Source organism: Aquila chrysaetos, chromosome 17, assembly GCF_900496995.4.
Source record: "Aquila chrysaetos chrysaetos chromosome 17, bAquChr1.4, whole genome shotgun sequence".
Classification (NCBI taxonomy): domain Eukaryota; kingdom Metazoa; phylum Chordata; class Aves; order Accipitriformes; family Accipitridae; genus Aquila; species Aquila chrysaetos.
The window spans coordinates 5,078,653-5,096,474 of NC_044020.1; the positions used below are offsets into that span (position 1 = coordinate 5,078,653).

General features: G+C 44.6%; 2 protein-coding genes and 1 long non-coding RNA gene across 6 annotated transcripts in view; 1 reads left to right on the forward strand and 2 right to left on the reverse strand.

The window, feature by feature from the left end:
• Nucleotides 1-4,583, reverse strand: part of CRY1 (cryptochrome circadian regulator 1) — a 38,578-nt gene extending 33,995 nt beyond the window's left edge. The window contains exon 1 of one of the 2 annotated variants that reach the window (XM_030040074.2): nucleotides 4,046-4,583. In XM_030040074.2, coding sequence (XP_029895934.1) covers nucleotides 4,046-4,203 — 158 coding nt within the window. In that variant the 5' untranslated portion in view covers nucleotides 4,204-4,583. The remainder of the gene's footprint in view (nucleotides 1-4,045) is intronic. The other variant, XM_030040073.2, reaches the window with a different exon arrangement.
• Nucleotides 4,584-4,743: 160 nt separating this feature from the next.
• Nucleotides 4,744-17,815, forward strand: MTERF2 (mitochondrial transcription termination factor 2). 3 transcript variants are annotated; one of them, XM_030040077.2, is made up of 3 exons: nucleotides 4,744-5,993; nucleotides 8,184-8,263; nucleotides 14,177-17,815. In XM_030040077.2, the coding sequence occupies exon 3, from the start codon at nucleotides 14,208-14,210 to the stop codon at nucleotides 15,402-15,404; it is 1,197 nt and encodes a 398-aa protein (XP_029895937.1). In that variant the 5' UTR covers nucleotides 4,744-5,993; nucleotides 8,184-8,263; nucleotides 14,177-14,207; the 3' UTR covers nucleotides 15,405-17,815. The 3 variants fall into 3 exon arrangements, with proteins under 3 accessions (XP_029895937.1, XP_029895936.1, XP_029895938.1); XM_030040076.2 differs by lacking the exons at nucleotides 4,744-5,993; nucleotides 8,184-8,263 and adding an exon at nucleotides 9,984-10,046; XM_030040078.1 differs by lacking the exons at nucleotides 4,744-5,993; nucleotides 8,184-8,263 and adding an exon at nucleotides 10,004-10,042.
• On the reverse strand, nucleotides 11,948-12,749 carry LOC121233884. The gene is made up of 2 exons (XR_005934188.1): nucleotides 12,388-12,749; nucleotides 11,948-12,295 (listed from the first exon to the last, which is right to left on the reverse strand). It is a non-coding gene; the product is annotated as an uncharacterized LOC121233884 (long non-coding RNA).
• Nucleotides 17,816-17,822: the final 7 nt, after the last annotated feature.

Here is a 17,822-nt window from a genome sequence, read left to right on the forward strand (position 1 = left end):
AACAAACAGGTCTCTATAGGATAAATCATTACCTACATAACCTGAAACTATAAGCATATTTTTCAAAAACAGATTCACGGAATAGCAAAATTTGACAGATGCTACAGAAGGATGTCTAAGTATTAATTTTTTAAAACAAGCTCCCACTTCCATGAATTGCTGTGATTGCCCTGGAAATGAAACTTTTTTTTTTTTTGCTCAGGTTTTTAATTTTTAATATGCTTTCAGGAATGATGTTAAAAATGTTATGTTTAAAAAAAAAAAAATCACATCTTTTGTTTCTCCTAAACCAATAGGACTACCTGCCATAACAGCAACTAACTTTGCAGGACGTTGATCACATCAATATTCTCACAAAATCTACTAGATACACAAAACAAATTCTATTACTCTTATTTTAAAAGTGAAAGTTGTTCTCTTCAGGAATGACTAAAAAAAGAAATACAAGGATTGGCAAGATTAGACTATCCATCTTTTTAAAGTCAATTGCTGCATGCCAGCCTTTCAACTAGCATATAAAAAAACATACATACACACTCAAAAAGCCAAACTAAAAAAGTAAATTATTACCCAAAGTAAATTCTCACACAGCAACTAACAGAATGTTTGCATTTCTTTTTAGGTATTGTGATCAATTGCCACTCTATACTAAAACCAGAGCTAAACGAAACCCTCCCGTTAAGTGATATTGCCAAACATGAGATCCCATTCTCCTTAATATGGAAAAGTCTGTGAGCACATACGAACACATTTTTTCATAAGTAGGTAATGGTTACTTGTTGGAGTACGTAAGTTACATTCTTTGTCTACTCTGTTGACACAATTAGATGCACTCTAACTCTGGTGCCAAAAGTTTACGGGCAATTGACAAAACTTTAAGAGAGTGTTAGAGCGATTTTCCATTTAGCATCTCCCTCCACCATTTCTCCATCACCTTTTACTGCACCAAAGAACCTCTCTCTTGCAAACCTTGATCTGTGAACGACACTGGAAAACTCATTATATGGAAAAAGCATGTCTCAGTGGAAGCACATCTTGATTTATTTGACAGCTTGAAAGAAGGAACAATAAGAAGAAACAGATCAGAACCAGAAAAAAAATGAAGTGAGTTGAGGAAGGCCCTAGCATTTGTTACGTAGGATTCATGATTTTAGAACGGGTAGGCTGAATGCCAGGAGAAAGGAGGTCAGTAAGACCATGTGACTGCTTAGTAATTAGACTTGCTCAATAGTGCAATTACACAAAAATATTAGTTCATGAGTGTTACATGACTGTTTAAAGAGAAAAGTTAATCAGAAAGCACCTATGTATTAAAGGCTGCTATTTGCCAGATTTAACACACATTTTTTAAAATGAACCATAACTGGTGACTCTGCAGAGGAACAATATTACTTCTAACAAGAAACTAAGCCTCCTGGTTCCTCGTATTCTTGCACCTTTTTTCCTCATATCCATTGTGTTAGTCATACTTTGAACTCTGACAGACAAAAGTTTTGCCCAGGGCATTAGTACCATAAACTCACCAGACATAAACTCTCGGTGTCAACCAACTCAAACTAAGAAAGGACCACTGTAAATTCACACCAGAAGATTAAATTTGACTCATGTTCCAAATGCTGAAGGGCTTCTCCTCCTAATCTCAAATAAGTACTTTTGACTAATTCAACACCCTACTCCTCAGGCGTGTAAGCAAGGATCTTGCTTAGGGTCATCAAGTCACTAAGGAGATAAAATGCTTGACTATTAATTACAAGTGCCAAATGAGACTGGCAAACCAAAAACTGCATCATAAGTCTTGTGTATGCATACTGTGAATATGTGTGTTACCACTGGTTAAAAATAGCTCATTAAAACCACTGGAACCTAAAATGGATTCATTCCAAACTAGTAACTGTTCATTTACATAAAAATTTGAGATCACTCTAATAAACATAGAGCTCTAGCAGCCAGTTATTCTATAAAGTTACTGTACTTTTAAACTTGAAAAAAAACGGAAGATCTCACAAAACTGGGCTATGCAGGCAGTGAGATTTCCTACTCAAGTCCACGTGCAGCATGTGCCTTGAGGGTATTTGAGTCCCAGGAGATTGTTTGAAGTGCTTTGGATAGGGGAGCTATAATTTACCCTTCTGGAAGATCTTCATTGGGGGCTGGGGGAAAGCTGCACACAAAAACAAAGAACTAAAAGAAAAATGCTCCTCTTCATAAAATAAATAAATAAACCTACACCACCAAAAACTCAGCCCCTCCAACCAGCAACTAAAAAGAGATGGTTTTCTTCAAATGCAAAATGTCTTTTAGAACGCTGAGAACACTGTTAAATTAAACCAGCTAGCAAATATATCACACATAAATGTACTCAAGGACTGTATTAGCTAACAATCATATTCAATAGTCATTGAAGAACCAGGGCAGTAGCACTGAAGACATGAACTTCTTTTGCTAGAATCAAAGTTCACGTTTGTCTATAATACACTAGCTCAGAGAATATAACCAAAAATGGTTTAGCATTTCAATTGCAAACCACATTAGAAACCTATGAAGTACTCTTAAGGCATGTGATTTCCTTAACACTTAGACTCGTGCCAGTTGCCTGCATCCTTTTAAAACTTTAGTTGTTCATGATTCATCCATATAACTAAGACCTCTGAGCCTTATCAAGTTAGGATTTGTTTTAAAAAAAACCAAAAACCAAAAAACAAACACACTTATCCCCTTCAAAACAAACCAGAAAGATTAAAAAGCCTCTATAAAAGAAATGTCCATTATGAACCTCAGATAAGGGAAGTATCGAACAATTATTATTCTTAAGTGGTATGAACATTATCTTTGTCAGTGAAAATGGAATAACCATCAAGTTAAAGTTCACGGAAAGCATTCTGAGTATTTCTATCTTCTGAAAATCTCTCAAAATTTGAAAAAACCAAAAACTTCCAAAGGTAAGTTACCTTGCTGGTAAAGTACTCTAATGACCTGGGATAGAAATTATTAAATCTGAAAGAAATAATCCTTGAAGATAAGTAAACGGAACTGAAACCCAAAGTATCTCAACTTTGTCATTCTTCTGTGACGTGGTGTTAAGCCAAGTTTCATTGTGCTTGTTCCATAATTAGGCAACTCTTCTCAGCATCGTAGTCCGGGCAGGCTAAACTCACAAGTGTTTCAAGTTCCTGACATTGGATGGTCAGATGAAACAAGAGCTCTACTGCATTATGAACCCTTTTTAAAAGGGTAATAACTTTCAGATCCCTAGTGCTGTTTTAACTAATCTCACAAGATAAGTACGCACACATGCCCCATTAACCCCTGCCGTATTATGGCACACATTTTGCATGGAATTGTCAGTCACCACTCCACAGTAAAGTTCATTTTTGTATTAGGTAGGACCACACCTGACTTGAAGGTGTAGGAATGGATCCGCAGGCTCTGCAAAGGGACGCTACCTACCCTTCTCTGGAGGAAAGCTAGTTTTGAAATTACTTTTGAACCAAGCAAGCAGCTTCACTGTGGGTTTTTTTTTTTTTTTTTTTTCTCCAGAATGAAGTCACCCTGGGCCGGCGCGAGGTTTCTGGCTGCCCAGAGGTCCCGAGATGAACGAAGCAAGTCCTCCGGGCTGCTCCTCCCGGGGCTTGCAGCCGGGCAGCAGCCCTACCCCGAGCTCCAGCGGGGGCGGGCACCGGGGGCGCGCTCGGGCACTGAACCGCCGCCCTCGGGAGCGGGAAAAAGACGATCCCCCCCCCCGACTTTCCCCGGGAAACCACGGCCCCCCCCCCCCCCCGCCCCACCCGGGCCCGCACTCCGCCAGAGGTTTCCCCCGTTTCTTCCCCCCCACCCCGCACCGCGGCAGCCGGGTCCGGCGCAGGGGCTGGATATGTAACACGGCCGCCGGAGCCGCGGGGAGGGAGGGAGGGAGGGAAGGAGGGAGGGCGAGGGAAGCCGGCGCTGGCGGCGGCCCAATGGGGCGGCGAAGGGAGGGGATGGCGGGGAGGCAGCGTGACCGCATACATAACGCGGGGATTAAGGGCCCCCGCCGCCCCGCACTCACCGCCACCTGTTGATGCCCACGTTGGACGAACCGGCGAACCAGGGGTCCAGGATGTAGACGCAGCGGACCGTGTCGGCGCCCTCGATGCACTCCCGCAGCGCCGGGTTGTCGTGGAGCCGCAGCCCCTTGCGGAACCAGTGCACGGCGTTCACCCCCATGCCGCCGGGCCGGGCCGGGCCCGGGGTGGGGGGGGGGGATCGGTCGCTCAGCGGGAACCGCCGCCGCCCGCGGGGCCGCTCATGGCGCGGCGCCGCCGCTCGGCGCCCGGGCGAGCAACGGGGGGGCGGGGGGGAAGGCCCGCGGGGCCTCGCCTCGGGCGGCTCTAGGACCCGGCGGAGACGGCGGGGGCGGCCGCCCGGCGGGGAAGCATCACCCCGCGGAGCCCCCGCGCCGGGGAGAGCAGGTAGACGGAGGGAGGAAGAGCAGGATCAGGCGGTGGACTCCGGGACGGCGGGCCCCTGCCCGCGGGAAGCGGCCGTCGGTACCGGCCGCGCACACCTCCTGCCAGCCGGCGGCCGCCGCCTCGCCGCTCGCCCTGTGACTCTGCGCCGGGCGCCGGGGCTCCGCCGGCCGCCCCGCCCCGCCCCCCGCCGCCGATTGGCCGACCCCGCCCCCACGTGACCGCCGGCCCTCACGTTTCTGAAGTGTGTTTACTACCGGCGGAGCCGGGGGGGGGGGAGGGGAGGGAGCGGCGAGGGGCTCGAACGGTCCCGCTCCCGCGGCAGGGCTGCCGGCGGCCGGGGCAGCCCGCCATCTCGGCAGGAATCCCACCCGCCGCCGCGGAGCAGAAGCGACGGGCCGCGGCGAGGAGGGGCGCCGGGGGCGGAGACCACCGCCCTCCCCCCCCCCCCCCCCCGCCTCGGTCGGGTCGGCGGGACCCGGATGAGCACGGGGCTCCGAGGAGGCTCGTGGAGGCGCCGATTCCTCTCAGGAGGCGCACGCGCGCGGGAGGGGGAGCGTGCGGCTGCCGGCGCGCGCCCGCCGGCCTGTTATGTATAGCGCCCGCGGGGGGGGGGAACGACACGAGGCTGCGCATGCGCGGCGGCGCGCCTCTCCTCAGCCCCTGGCAGCGCCCGCGGCGGGACCGCGGTCGTCGCCGTCGTCGTGGTCGCCCGTGGGTCCGTCCCGTCCCGTCCGATCGCACCGCAGCCCGTACGCCGCGGGGCAGAGGCGGGCCGCTTATGTAAGGGTGTGCGTAGGGAGCCCAGCCGGGTACCGGTCTGTGAGGGGCCCCCCGCCGAGGCGCGCCTGGGCCGGGCGGGCAGGGGGACGGCGGCCGCCCTCCTCTCCCCCCGTTTTAGGCCTCGCACGTCTCCCTCTGCCCACGCTGCTCGCCCCCCCCCCCCGTTAGTTTAAGATGAGTGCTGTTGCTTACGAAACGGAGCGTGGTTTTTTTTTGTCCACTGCAGTCCCGAGGTGGTGTCAAAAGAGCTGGGGAAGAACCACTGAGCAAGAGGGAGTAGCTCGGCCGTGCAGTGCTGCGGAAAGCAGACACGCTTTCCAGCGAGTTCTGAGCAGCAGAACGAGTTAAAATGGTCCCTCTAGCACTGTCAGTAAAGTCATTATTAGTAAATGGTGTATATCTAACGTCTTGTCTTTTAATTACAGAGCTCAAACCAGCCTCTGCCTGCTGCCGACGCAGCAGGTTTCCTTATACCTTCTCTCACGTTAGCCACTAGGCACGGCTAACCACTGAATGAGGCGTCACACTGATAGGACTCGGTAGAGCAATTCCGAGTCGTAACAGGGCAGCTGTAGATGCAGATCTGAAAATAAACCTCCACCTGTGGATTGCAACTCAAATCTACAACTTCCAGAGCGTTCATAGTCAGCTGGGCAGCAATAGCAAGGGGGGTCTCACTAGAAATAACAGCTCTCAAGTAAAAGGCAGAGAGAGGACTCACATCAGCAGTACTGACCTTCCTTGACTTCCAGAATTCCAGATGTCGTAAATGAGATTTTGTTACCTGGCTTTGGTTTAGCAGCAATTTAGGATTTATTAAAATTTTTGAGATAGATCACAAGATTAGGTTGTATAATTTTAACAGTACTTAATCATCAGCCAATTTAACAGAGTGATTCAATGGAATTTGTTACAATCAAATTTGCGACTTAGTTGCTAAGATTCAAAAATGGCAAGGATCACCCCACACTTACAGCAGGGTTGCACACACACATGGAGGTGTTGTGGTTTAACCCCAGCTGGCAGCTAAGCACCACGCAGCCGCTCACTCACTTCCCCCCACACCCAGTGGGATGGGGGAGAGAATCGGGGAAAAAAAGTAAAACTCGTGGGTTGAGATAAAGACAGGTTAATAGAACAGAAAGGAAGAAAATAATAATAATGATAATAATAACAATAATAAAAGACAATAATAATAATAAAAGAATTGGAATATACAAAACAAGTGATGCACAATGCAATTGCTCACCACTCACCAAATGATGCCCAGTTAGTTCCCAAGCAGTGATCCCCCTGGCCAACTCCCCCCAGTTTATATACTGGACATGACGTCACATGGTATGGAATACCCCTTTGGCCACTTTGGGTCAGCTGTCCTGGCTGTGTCCCCTCCCGACTTCTTGTGCCCCTCCAGCCTTCTTGCTGGCTGGGCATGAGAGGCTGAAAAATTCTTCACTTAGTGTAAACACTACTTAGCAACAAGGGAAAACATCAGTGTGTTATCAACATTGTTCTCCTACTGAACCCAAAACATAACACTATACCAGCTACTAGGAAGAAAATTAACTCTATCCCAGCTGAAACCAGGACAGGAGGTTAAATCAAATCACAGACACACACAGACAGATAAAACAGTTCTGAACCAAACTGCAAATACACACGCACAGATAAAACAGTTCTGAACCAAATTTTACACACACACACACACACACACACACACACACACGCACAGAGGTTAACCTATGCTTAAGATTTCCCTTTCGTAAGTTTCATGAATTACTCATTTCTACGTGCTGGCATTCATCACTGGAGGGGCAGTGAACCTTGCGAAATCAGGCCTTTAAATCCTTGCGAAATCGTCGACCGATGATCTTTCAATCCTCGCGAAATCTACCCTGAGAGGTGTCCCAGCTCAGGGGGAGACACTGGGTCACAGAGCCTGCTGCAGTCCCGGAGGGCTCCAAAGGTCTCATCTTGGATCGCTGTTTATAGGGTCTCGAGATGATTGGCTTTGGTCATTATTTTACATTCTGGCCACAATTCCTGCAGAGTCATTCTGTTTGAGAACTCAGGCAGCAGTCGGCCCAGGTGTGGCCAGGGGATGCCCAGCCACCCCAGCCCCAGGCTACTGGACTTGCAACCAAGATAACAGCACAATGAGAGTTCTTCCCAAAGCATGCATGGCTTATCCTGAAATACCAGAGTGGCCCAGGGGGGCTGCACCACCACACCAGAGCAGGACAGTACTTTAAGAATTGTAGTTGCTCTTTCTACTAAAATATTTTTTTTCTGCTACAATACACAGAATGTAAAAGTAAAGTCAACAAAAAGATACATGCATCACATGTTTCCCTTCATGCTTTTCTTGCCTCGCTTTGAATGACGTAATAAAATGTCACTAATGATCAAGGCATGCTAGCAGCAAAGGCCCCAGCCATGATTAGAATCCCTTTCTATTTGGTTTTATACAAAATTTCTGTCTAAAAAGTGTGGAGGCCGAACTGTTCTTAAGCACTGACTTTAACAATAGCCTAAATTATTATGAGTTCTTCAATTATTACTTTGTCACCTGTGGAACATGATAGTCCACAGCTCATTATTCTGGTCCAAGAAGAACATACAGGATCCTGTCATATACCCTTGCTGCAACTCAAATCTGGAGTAGTTGGGTCACTGTAAAGTTGAGCATTGTTTTCTCTATAAATACAAAGTACATTATTCCTTGCTTGTTTTTATTCTTAAGAAATGCCAAATATTTGGTGAATAATTTTCAAAGAAATAGAAAAAGAAATCTCATGGTTAATGACCACTTTCCATCAAACTCCTTTTAATTCTCTATTTTTTGAGCACATTGAAGAAAATAGGTTCCTTATTTTCAAGGAAAGTCACCTCACAATATGTTTTTTATTTCAAATTTTTAAATGGCTTTTTCATTCTCCTTATGTTCCCCGCTAGCTCCTTACAAGGCTGCGACACTGAAGATGGCCCTGAATAAAGTCCAGCATCATCTGATCTGCCTTCTTGGGAATACTGAGGTGGAAGCAACCCTCCCCTCACTAGACCTTACGGTTTCATGACCAAATTGCAACCATGAAAACCATCAGTCTATAAGCTGTTTGTCGCTACAGGCTAAATAACAACTGTAGTATATCATTAGCATAGCATTATGTCAAAGCACCATTTGGCTCTAGCCATACCTTCCATGCTAGACGGTTTGTTCTTGATTTAGAAGTGGAAGGAAGGTAAGGAATATATTAATTAAAGTGTCAAATCTCAAGGGAAGAGCCTCTCCAAGTATAGTAGAAAAAGAAAATAGAATCACAGTTAATCAAGGAACTCGTACAAGTAAACCTCACTACCGTGTTCTCTTGTGGATAACTTTTTTAAAGAACATTATTGCTAATTTAGCTAATTTAGCCCAGACTGTGATGGCAAAAATCAAGAGAGTGGGAGGCATTCGAAAGGAAAAAAGAACATGAAGGCATGAAATGACAAAAACATAAAGAAACAAGTATACAATACATTGTGTATTACAAATTAGAAGCATTTTTGAGATACATGTTTTTAACATTGTTGTATGTCATTTATAGTCACAAACATCATTAACTGTTCTTGAAACAGCAATTATGTAGGAGACCAAGCCTGAACTGCGTTCATAAAGCACGGTTTCTTTCTATAGCAGTTCTCTTCTTCATTAGATCTTTTTCACAGATCTAGCACATACCGTTGAAAATGTAGCTGACAAAAGAAGTGTTCCCAGAGGGAACAGGACTGATTTTCACTCTCTGAAGGATGCGATTGTGCAGACCCAGCGTTAGTTTAAAAAGTCCTAACACACCTAGAAAAATCGTTCTGGACTAGAAATCATTTATGTCTCTGCTGATTTGTTACTGATTAGTTTAGAAGAGAAATAAAGTAGATACAGCTGAAAAAAATACGATAGAGGAAGACGATTCTCACCATCACAGCTCATTTAACTTCTGAACTACCACCAGCAAAACACTGTAAATCCAATGACTACATGTGTGAATTCTCTTCTTTTATTCTGTAGTAAGTGCAGTGATCACATGGAAGGAAATATACTGATGTAAGAAAAGCCTCCCATCCACACATCAGTGTCTCCTCTCATCCAAATTTGATCCTGAAGAGATTTTTCAGGGTACTGCTTTCAAAAAGAGTGGAAGGGTCTTTGCAGAGGTTAACACGTTTGGTAACAGGAGCTTTAATTCCCGGCTGGTGTGTACGGTAACTGTTGTGTTGCACAGGGCGCAAGGCCTCACTAGCACCAGTATTTCAGATTCGGTTCTGGATAAATCCAAGAAACAGACCGTTTCTGTTACCGAATCAAAAGGATCGTTTGCCTCCCATCACAACACAGGCGCTCAAGTAGCCCGATTTCAAAATGTTCATTTCTTTGCCGTCATAATACTTCAAAATGATTTTCAAATTATTTTGACTTTTATTTGCTACACTAATTCTCTCTTGAAAGTTGTTTAAATCCAACCACCCTGAACTATTTCTCATCATAACGAAGTCTATTTTAACAAGTGCCGGAACCTCAGGTGATTTCGCATGATGAAGAGACCGTGCAAGCTCATTTACCGCGCTAATTAAGGCCAGGGTGCACCCAGGCAGGCCCTACAGCACGCTGCGTCACACCTCTAGGACGGCAAAGTCCCCGATTCCCGCAAATTCAGACTTCATAACTCTCCTTCATTGCCACCCGCCGCCGCCGCCACATGGTACATCCTCCCGCCCCCCCCCCCCCCCGGGCGGTACAGGTGGTAGGGCCCGGCGCAGCGGCGGCGAGCGAGGCAGGTCAGGCGCGGCGCGGGGTGGGGTGGGGGGGGGCGGGCCGGTCCACGCCGGTCCCGGCCGGTTCCGACCGGTCCCGACCGCCTCACACCGGCCGCGGGGCCGGGGCTGCCTGAGACGGCGGCCCGGCCGAGCGGCGGCCGGTGAGGGAAGCCTTGTGGCGGCCCTCAGGCGGGGCGCCGCCGTTAGCGGCCCGGCTGACGTTAGGTTCGGCCTCCCGTGCTTTGACGGCGGGGGGGGCTCGGGGCTGGGCGGGGAGAGCCCTGCCGGGCCTCCCACCCTCAGGTCCCGTGCTGGCTGAGGGAAAACAGCCTCCTCCGGACCCTCCACCGCCAAGCGGAGTCCGAGGGGAGGGAGAGGGGGGTGCGGATGGGGATCGTCCGGCTGGCCGGGCTTACGCGGCCAGGCTGCGATGGAGAACTTTCCGTTTTTTCTGCACTAAAAGCACCACTTGATGACCTTTGGTTTAAATAGTGCTATGCTTCCTTAAGCGTTTTTTTAAATGTCTTTCCTTTCCTAGATGTGAGGAAAAGCTTTTCCCCCACGAGGACGGTCGAGCAGTAGAACAGCCGACGCGGGGAGGCTGGGTGGGCTCCGTCCACAGAGTTTCCAGGACTTGACGGGACAAAGCAGCCTGGTCTTACCTCACGGCGGACCCTGCTTTGAGCTCTTGAGGTCCCTTCCAACCTGGGTTATTTTAGGATCCTCTGTAGTTTTTTCTAGAAAGCTTTGTGTCGGTCTAGTGTATTTTTGTAATCCTTCTTTACCTCATTTCCGCTACTGATGCAAAGCAGGGGTTCATTTTTTGTCTGTAAGCGCAGAAGTGTGAATGCTTCCTCTACTATGCATTAATCTACAAAACTGCTGCCTATTCCCGGTCCAAATTTCTCCACAAGCTATTCAAATCCTATCTACACTGCTCTCTTCTAGGTAGATACCTACTCTTCCTGGTTAATTCAAAGTTCAATGTAGGCATTTAATAGTTTCATTTAACTCTCTACAGCCTACTAAGACCTGGCTACAGTTTGCTGTAATGAGAATGGTAGTGACCAGCATACAGTAGTCATACTGTTGCTCTCTTTAGTGAAAGATTTTGTGAAAAATACAACATGAGCAAGAGGTTGGTTTCCTGATTTTCAAAAAGTGAGATTTGTGTCTCAAAATACACATTCAGAAATTTCTGAATAAAATGAGGGATGAATTGGCCAGTTAATCCTAGTGTCCACTTCCTATAGAAGATACACATAGGAATCTCATTAAATAATGAAACTTGTAACACCCATTACTCTGTAGATACAGGTCACCGCCAGTGTGCTAGCAAGCAGGATCACGGGTAACTTCCAGGCAGGCATTAGTTCACTTCCTTATTGCTGTTGTGACACCTGGTGATACAAGGGTGCTGCTGGCAGTGAGAGCAAACGACTCGTCTAAGCTAGCTGGTTTTTTTCTTAATCTCTCAATCGATTTACAATCCCCACCACAGTATAAGTATGTAAAAAGTTACAGTGGGGTCCTGCATATTAGAACAGTAGTCCAACATGAGCTTTAAGAGAACTCTGAACTCTTGGAATAGGTTACATACCCTAGAAATGTGATACTGTCATCTATGGACTCTGAAATACACCAAATCATAACTCTTAATCATCTTCTCAGTTTCTATAGAACACCATGACATTAAAATCCACTCATCTTATTTTGCGTGTTCTAGTTTGCTTAGTGCTTTACAAGGGTTCCTGAGTACCCCAGTCAGATGTGGTTCAGCAAATAAAGTTTTCTTTCCTGTTATAATATTCTGTGTTTCTGCATGGATGATCCTCACTAACAGGAAAAAAGTTGACTATGATGTCAAACATTTTCAGACAACATAAAGCTTCTTTTAAGTGAACATAACAATCCTTTCCACGTCAGATCTTGGAAATGCACAATTTATCAGATTTTTTTAAAAGCACTATAATAGATAAAATGACTATATTTTAAGTGACTGCATTACTCACAAGGCAATTTGCTTTAACAGCAGGATTACACATTGAAGTAAAAGTCATGGTTAGTTATTTTTCCAGTTCATACTTTGGAAGTATCATGTGACATCCCAAACAATTTTAACAATACTTAATTTTGCCGGCAGCTTCCAGCTGAGCTGAAGCATTAATGAAGAAAGCCATGATGCTTCATAGATTTATTTACTCTGACTGGACCCACTAAATTCAATAGAACTACTCAGAATACTCAGATGCAGGCGGTTGTGTCACTCCCTGTGGAGGAGAGGCTTCAGTTTGCAGTTCCCTTGAAACAGTCACTTTTTCAGGACAGGGAAAGGCCAGCACATGAAAAGTCTGTGACTTACCTACACTCACACTGCTTCCAGGGCTGTTGGGAAAAAACGCTTGTTTTGCGGTGGAGCTTGCTGGACAGCACTTCTCATGTCACAAAGTTTATGAAGATAGAATCATTAGCCTTGGGGTTATGACACAAGCAGCTTCATTAGGCAATCAGATTTTGCCTTGGAGATTTGAAGTAATACTGAAAAACAAGTTACCGATAAACAGCTTCTGTTAGTAACATAAGCTTGCATGTAGGAAATTGTCTTACTCTGTTAGTTTATGATGTAGTAACATAACAAGAGTCCAGCTTTTAGCAGCTGAAAAACATCAACTTAAAGGTACACTTTCTTAAGATGAAGTATTTTACCCCTGGAAAATATTTAACCTTAACTGACAACTAGATGGAGGCTCTATCACTTAAGTTCTCTAAACAAACCATGTATTTTCTTAGAAGATGGGCTGTAAAGAAAATTCTAGGAGTCTTGCATAGCTGTTCCTGCAATAGGCTTCTTGGTCTGTTATGTAGATTAGACTGCATGATCGTAACAGTCTTTTCTCCTAAAAAAAACCCACCTCAAAATAATTTAACTTAATGCTCACGTAGGTACTTTTTGATGCATGCTATACTTTGGGAGAGGTGAAAGGAGCTGTATAAATAGAATTGTCAAATGCACAAATTGTGTTCTTTTTCTCGTTTTCAATTTGAGGAGTTAAGCGTGTTACCAGAAGCAGCAATTTGTGCAAGTATTTCACAGACCAACAATTCTCCCTTCCACACTCTGTGCTTCCAAAAGGTTGTTATGAAAACACCACCTAGGAAGTTAAAGATACACTTGATGATATCTTTGACTGCTGCGGCTCCTTTGGCCGCTGCAGAGCAGGCGGCAGCATGTGTGCTATTGGTGATACCTGGCAGTCAGTTTGAGCAGAGGTGGGGTATGGGGTCACCCACAACTACCCTGTGGTTGCTGTGTGGACCCCAGCACAGCCACGCACCTATTCCACGGGGTGCACAAGGACCCTTTGCCCGCTCTGGGTGGCTGGCAATGACAGAAGCGACCTGGAAACAGAAATAAGGCAAAACAGTGCAAAGGGCAGCTGTAGCAAAGTAGGTGCTGGAAGAGGCAAGTGAAGGCCTGAAGATGTTACAGTGTACTTGCTTCCTCCCCCAAAATACCAGTGTGCTTATTCAGAACCCAATTAACAGACTCAGCTCGTGGAAAAACACATACATAAAGGTTTTGATGATTTTTTTCCTTAATTATAACGAGAATGATTTCACAATGCAGTTAGGCTGTGAACCGCTGCTGAAGGAGCACTGGAGGTGGGTCTCCGCCACGTGAAGGAACAAGTCACACTCCAAACAATGCTTGAGAAGTTAAGCAAATACATTCAGAAGAGTTAAGAAAGATATTTAAGCAGCTTTTTAAAAAATTAATTTAGTAGAATTAGTCAAATTAAATCGCATGAAACATTTTTCTAATATAGTGCGAGTGAGCTGTAATGTAACAATGTTAGCTGCGGGAAACGGCTGACAGTTTGGTTTTTGTATGACTGCAAGCATATGGACAGGGCGCTGCCCCCACATCAGGTCTGTTGCATCCGCATGTTATTGTTCCAGTGAGGCATCCGTCAGAACATTAACCTTTCAAAAGTCTTTCCTCCCTCCCCCTTCTGCATGAAAGCTGAATTTTGTGCTAGTAACAACAAAACACTGTTGAGAGTGGTTTCTTATGCCAGCTCAGTCTAAATATCAGTGCCTCTGAGAACATTACAAGGTATAATTTGTGCCTTAAATGTGTTTTCTTGTAGTTGCTGTTCTCTCTGCATAGGGCTGCATTCCATGATGTTGAGAGGAGTCGCTCACAGTGCAAAAGATACATTTACTCTTCTGTTGGCAAGATCTCAGTATCGTAACCCAGGATTGAATTTTCCCTCAGTATGGACTGAAGTAATGAAGAGAAGCTTCCTAATACATTCCACTTACACAACGGATACAAAATCAAGAGAGGAAAATAAAAAAACCATTGAGAGTCTCTACAGATTGTCAGTTGACATTAAGAAAATACGCAGACTAAAGGAATGGGTCCTCCTCCAGGATGTGGCCTATGTTAAAGAAATTGCTGATATCTTAAAAGAAATGGGAGCAGATGAGACCACTGTAGCCAACATTTTAGAACGCTGCCCAGAGGCAATTCTCCATACCCCTGCAGAGATAAACTCTCAAAGAACTCTATGGCAACTAGTATGCCAGAATGAAAATCAGTTAATTAAATTAATAGAGCAATTTCCAGAGTCTTTTTTTACTACTCAGTATCATGAGAATCAGAAGGCAAATATACTGTTTTTTCAAGAGGTGGGACTTAAGAATAATATAATCACCAGGTTCTTGACAAGTGCACCCAGTATTTTCTATAATCCTGTTGAGAAAAACAAAAACGTGATAGAGACATTACAAAGAAATTATTTAAGTTTAGGAGGTTCTGATGCAAATATGAAGATCTGGATACTGAAGCTATTGAGCCAAAATCCATTTATTTTATTAAATTCCTCCACCACAATCCAGGAGAACTTGGAATTTCTCCAGAAGAATGATTTCAGAGACCATGAAGTTCTACAGCTGCTGTCCAAACTTAAAGGTTTTATTTTTCAGCTTACTCCTACTACTATGCAGAAGAGTATGCTTTATTCCAAAAATGTCTTTAAGTGCAGTGATCAAGAATTAAAACAGCTAGTGCTGAAATGCCCAGCCCTTCTCTACTATTCTGTTCCAGTTTTGGAAGAAAGACTTGAAGGACTACTGAAGGAAGGAATTTCTGTAGCGCAGATTAGAGACACACCAATGGTGCTAGAGTTGACAACGCAAATCGTTCAGTACCGAATTAAAAAACTCTCTGCTTTGGGATATGATATAAAGAGTGGAACTCTAGAAAGCTTGAATGGTACTAAGAAGGATTTTGAAGTCAATTATGGTAGGATACAATCAAAGAAGGAGAGACCAATTTTTAATCCTGTTGCTCCTGTACACATTGAAGAATAATTTGAATGCTGTACTTCAAATTACACAAAAGAAAATTATTAAAGAGAAAAGAGATGCTGGGTGGTTGAGAAGAGCCAGAAGAAATCTTAACCAGATTGTAGTCTTATACTGTACTTTGTCCCAGAGTGGGTCTTGGGCACAAATTCATTATACAGTTGTAGCTTTCTAATACTTTCAAATAATATCATAGAAGCTGGTTATGATAAAGGTTGCCTTTTTTCCCCAGGGAGTACCTCACATGTTTTTTTGGTTCCGTTACATTTCCTTATCTAACAGGGCGTTAACTGCTTTGGATTTTCAGCTCTGTCACTGCACAGTCCAGCCTGGGGTAGTGATTAGCACAATCTTTATCTGAGAAAAGGAGGGTTATTTTTCCAGCAGTGTTCAACCCACTGGTTCACTGAATTTTGGAGGCTCTTTTGGAGTTCCATTCCTTATTGCTGCAGTAAGTAGCTCTAGCTCCTGGATCCTGACCTGCAGCAGACCTGACTTCTTGGATAGGAAAACGTAGGTAGAGCAGTCTGAGAACAGGGGCAGGACATAATATTTTTTTATTTAGTGACTGCTGCAGTGAGGCCCTGGTATGTTTGTGTGCAAACAATAATGCAAAGAAACTACGAGACAACCTCCTTTACATTTCTGAGACTTCAAAATTTACTCCTTTTTCAAAAGGTCTGGGGCAGGAGGAAATACATTTATTGCCATTGTCTAGTTCTTAATTTCTTTTCTAGCATGGCTTAGGGAGAGAAAAGGTTAGGGAGAGACTCAAGCGAGTCTCAAAGGATTGTAGGAGAAAGGAAAAAGTCATGCTTTTATATTAGGTGTAACAAAACTCTAGTCTGTAAACCACTGGTGATTAAAAATGACTACCAGATTTGCAAACAGCTGCCAGTTTCTAAATATATGGGTGACACTGCTTCTCAGATAACACCATACAGTAATTGTTGACAAGTACTGGCTTTCAAAATAGTAACTATCTGACAGTGTTTAAGTTCTTAGGGGATTTTATTTGTTTTCATTTACGGGCTGTGAATGAGAATATAAAATAGTAGCATCAATGACAATCATCTCAAGAGAATTAGGATCATCAGTGATTCTGTTTCTCAGAAAGACTTTGCTAAGCAACTATTCCATACACATTCCCTCTTGACAGCAGGAGAAAAAACAGTTACACACCCCCCTCGCTCCAGGCCATTCTTCAAGGTCATTTTTAACAGACATTTTGGCAGCAAGTCCAGGGTTCCTTTTCTTAAAGAAAAGTTTTAAATTGCTGAGGAAAGCTGGTATTGAATTACTTGCTTAGATGGTGGGCTGCAAGGTTATATTTTATATAGCCTGCCACATTATCTGCTGTGAACTTGGAAAAGGCTAGAAACATCTGGTTAGATCAGTGCCAAGATCTCAACAGCTGAAGGTCTTAAACTCACCACCATGCAGGCGAGTGTGGACGTGATGGCAGCTTGTGGGGGTAACCACTGCTCTTCTAGGAGCATGTGTGACAGTGGTGAGAATTCAAGAAGGGGCACGTATCACCAGCATGATAAAAATCAGGCTGTGTTACTAAGCCATGTCTTTGCTGACTCTTCAAAACACATTATCAGTTTTTTTAGGAGGAAACTGGGAAGATAGCCATATTAAAAATTTACAGGAACTTGCCTTTATCACTTTCTGACTGTCTGCTCAGCTATTAAGCATACCACAGTACTACTTGAATTTCAAAGCATCATTCCCCTCATACACAAGGGGACATTTCAGCTCTCTGAGGCTATTCATAATACAACCTGTAATGCTGAACCACAGATCTGATGGATGGTTTAGGATGAAAAGGAAACCAAGATGTAGAACAGTGTTTTCCCTGAAAATTTAGTTTTGGCATTTCTACAGGTATCTGTTTTCAAAGTTCCTGAAACAGCTTATTTCCATCACTTACAGTATTTCCAGTGGCAATGAACAAAATGGGAAAGTGACATATTTCCTTGAGTCACAGCCTGAGTTATCGCAAACTCATTTTCCATTCTGACTGTTTCAATTTCTCCTCCTCCCCTTTCAAAACAAAAGCATAAACAGAAAGACTCCTTTTTTCTACCAGCAGACAGAAATTCATTCAATCCTTCATTCATAACTCTATGCCTGGGACCCACTTCTCTCTTATTCACAGGATTCATTTATAACAAAGCCTCACAGAAGCTCCCAATTACCAAAATGTATTGCTGAAATCTGCTTCGTCTTCTCTTGCTGTTACCTGCAGTGAACATGAACCAGTTTAAACTGTTTAAGTCTGGCACATAAAAGCCTATAGACCAACCTTTCATTACACAGCAAGCAGTCAGGCGTACAAGTAGTCTTCATAAATATTGCCCCTTTTGAAATGGGGGCTGGGAAATGGGGAGTAAAATAAAACCACTACAAAACAACAAC

What these genes read in the sequence shown, in the direction of transcription:
- MTERF2 (XM_030040077.2), top strand. Translation starts at nt 14,208, where the DNA reads ATGATGTTGAGAGGAGTCGCTCACAGTGCAAAAGATACATTTACTCTT.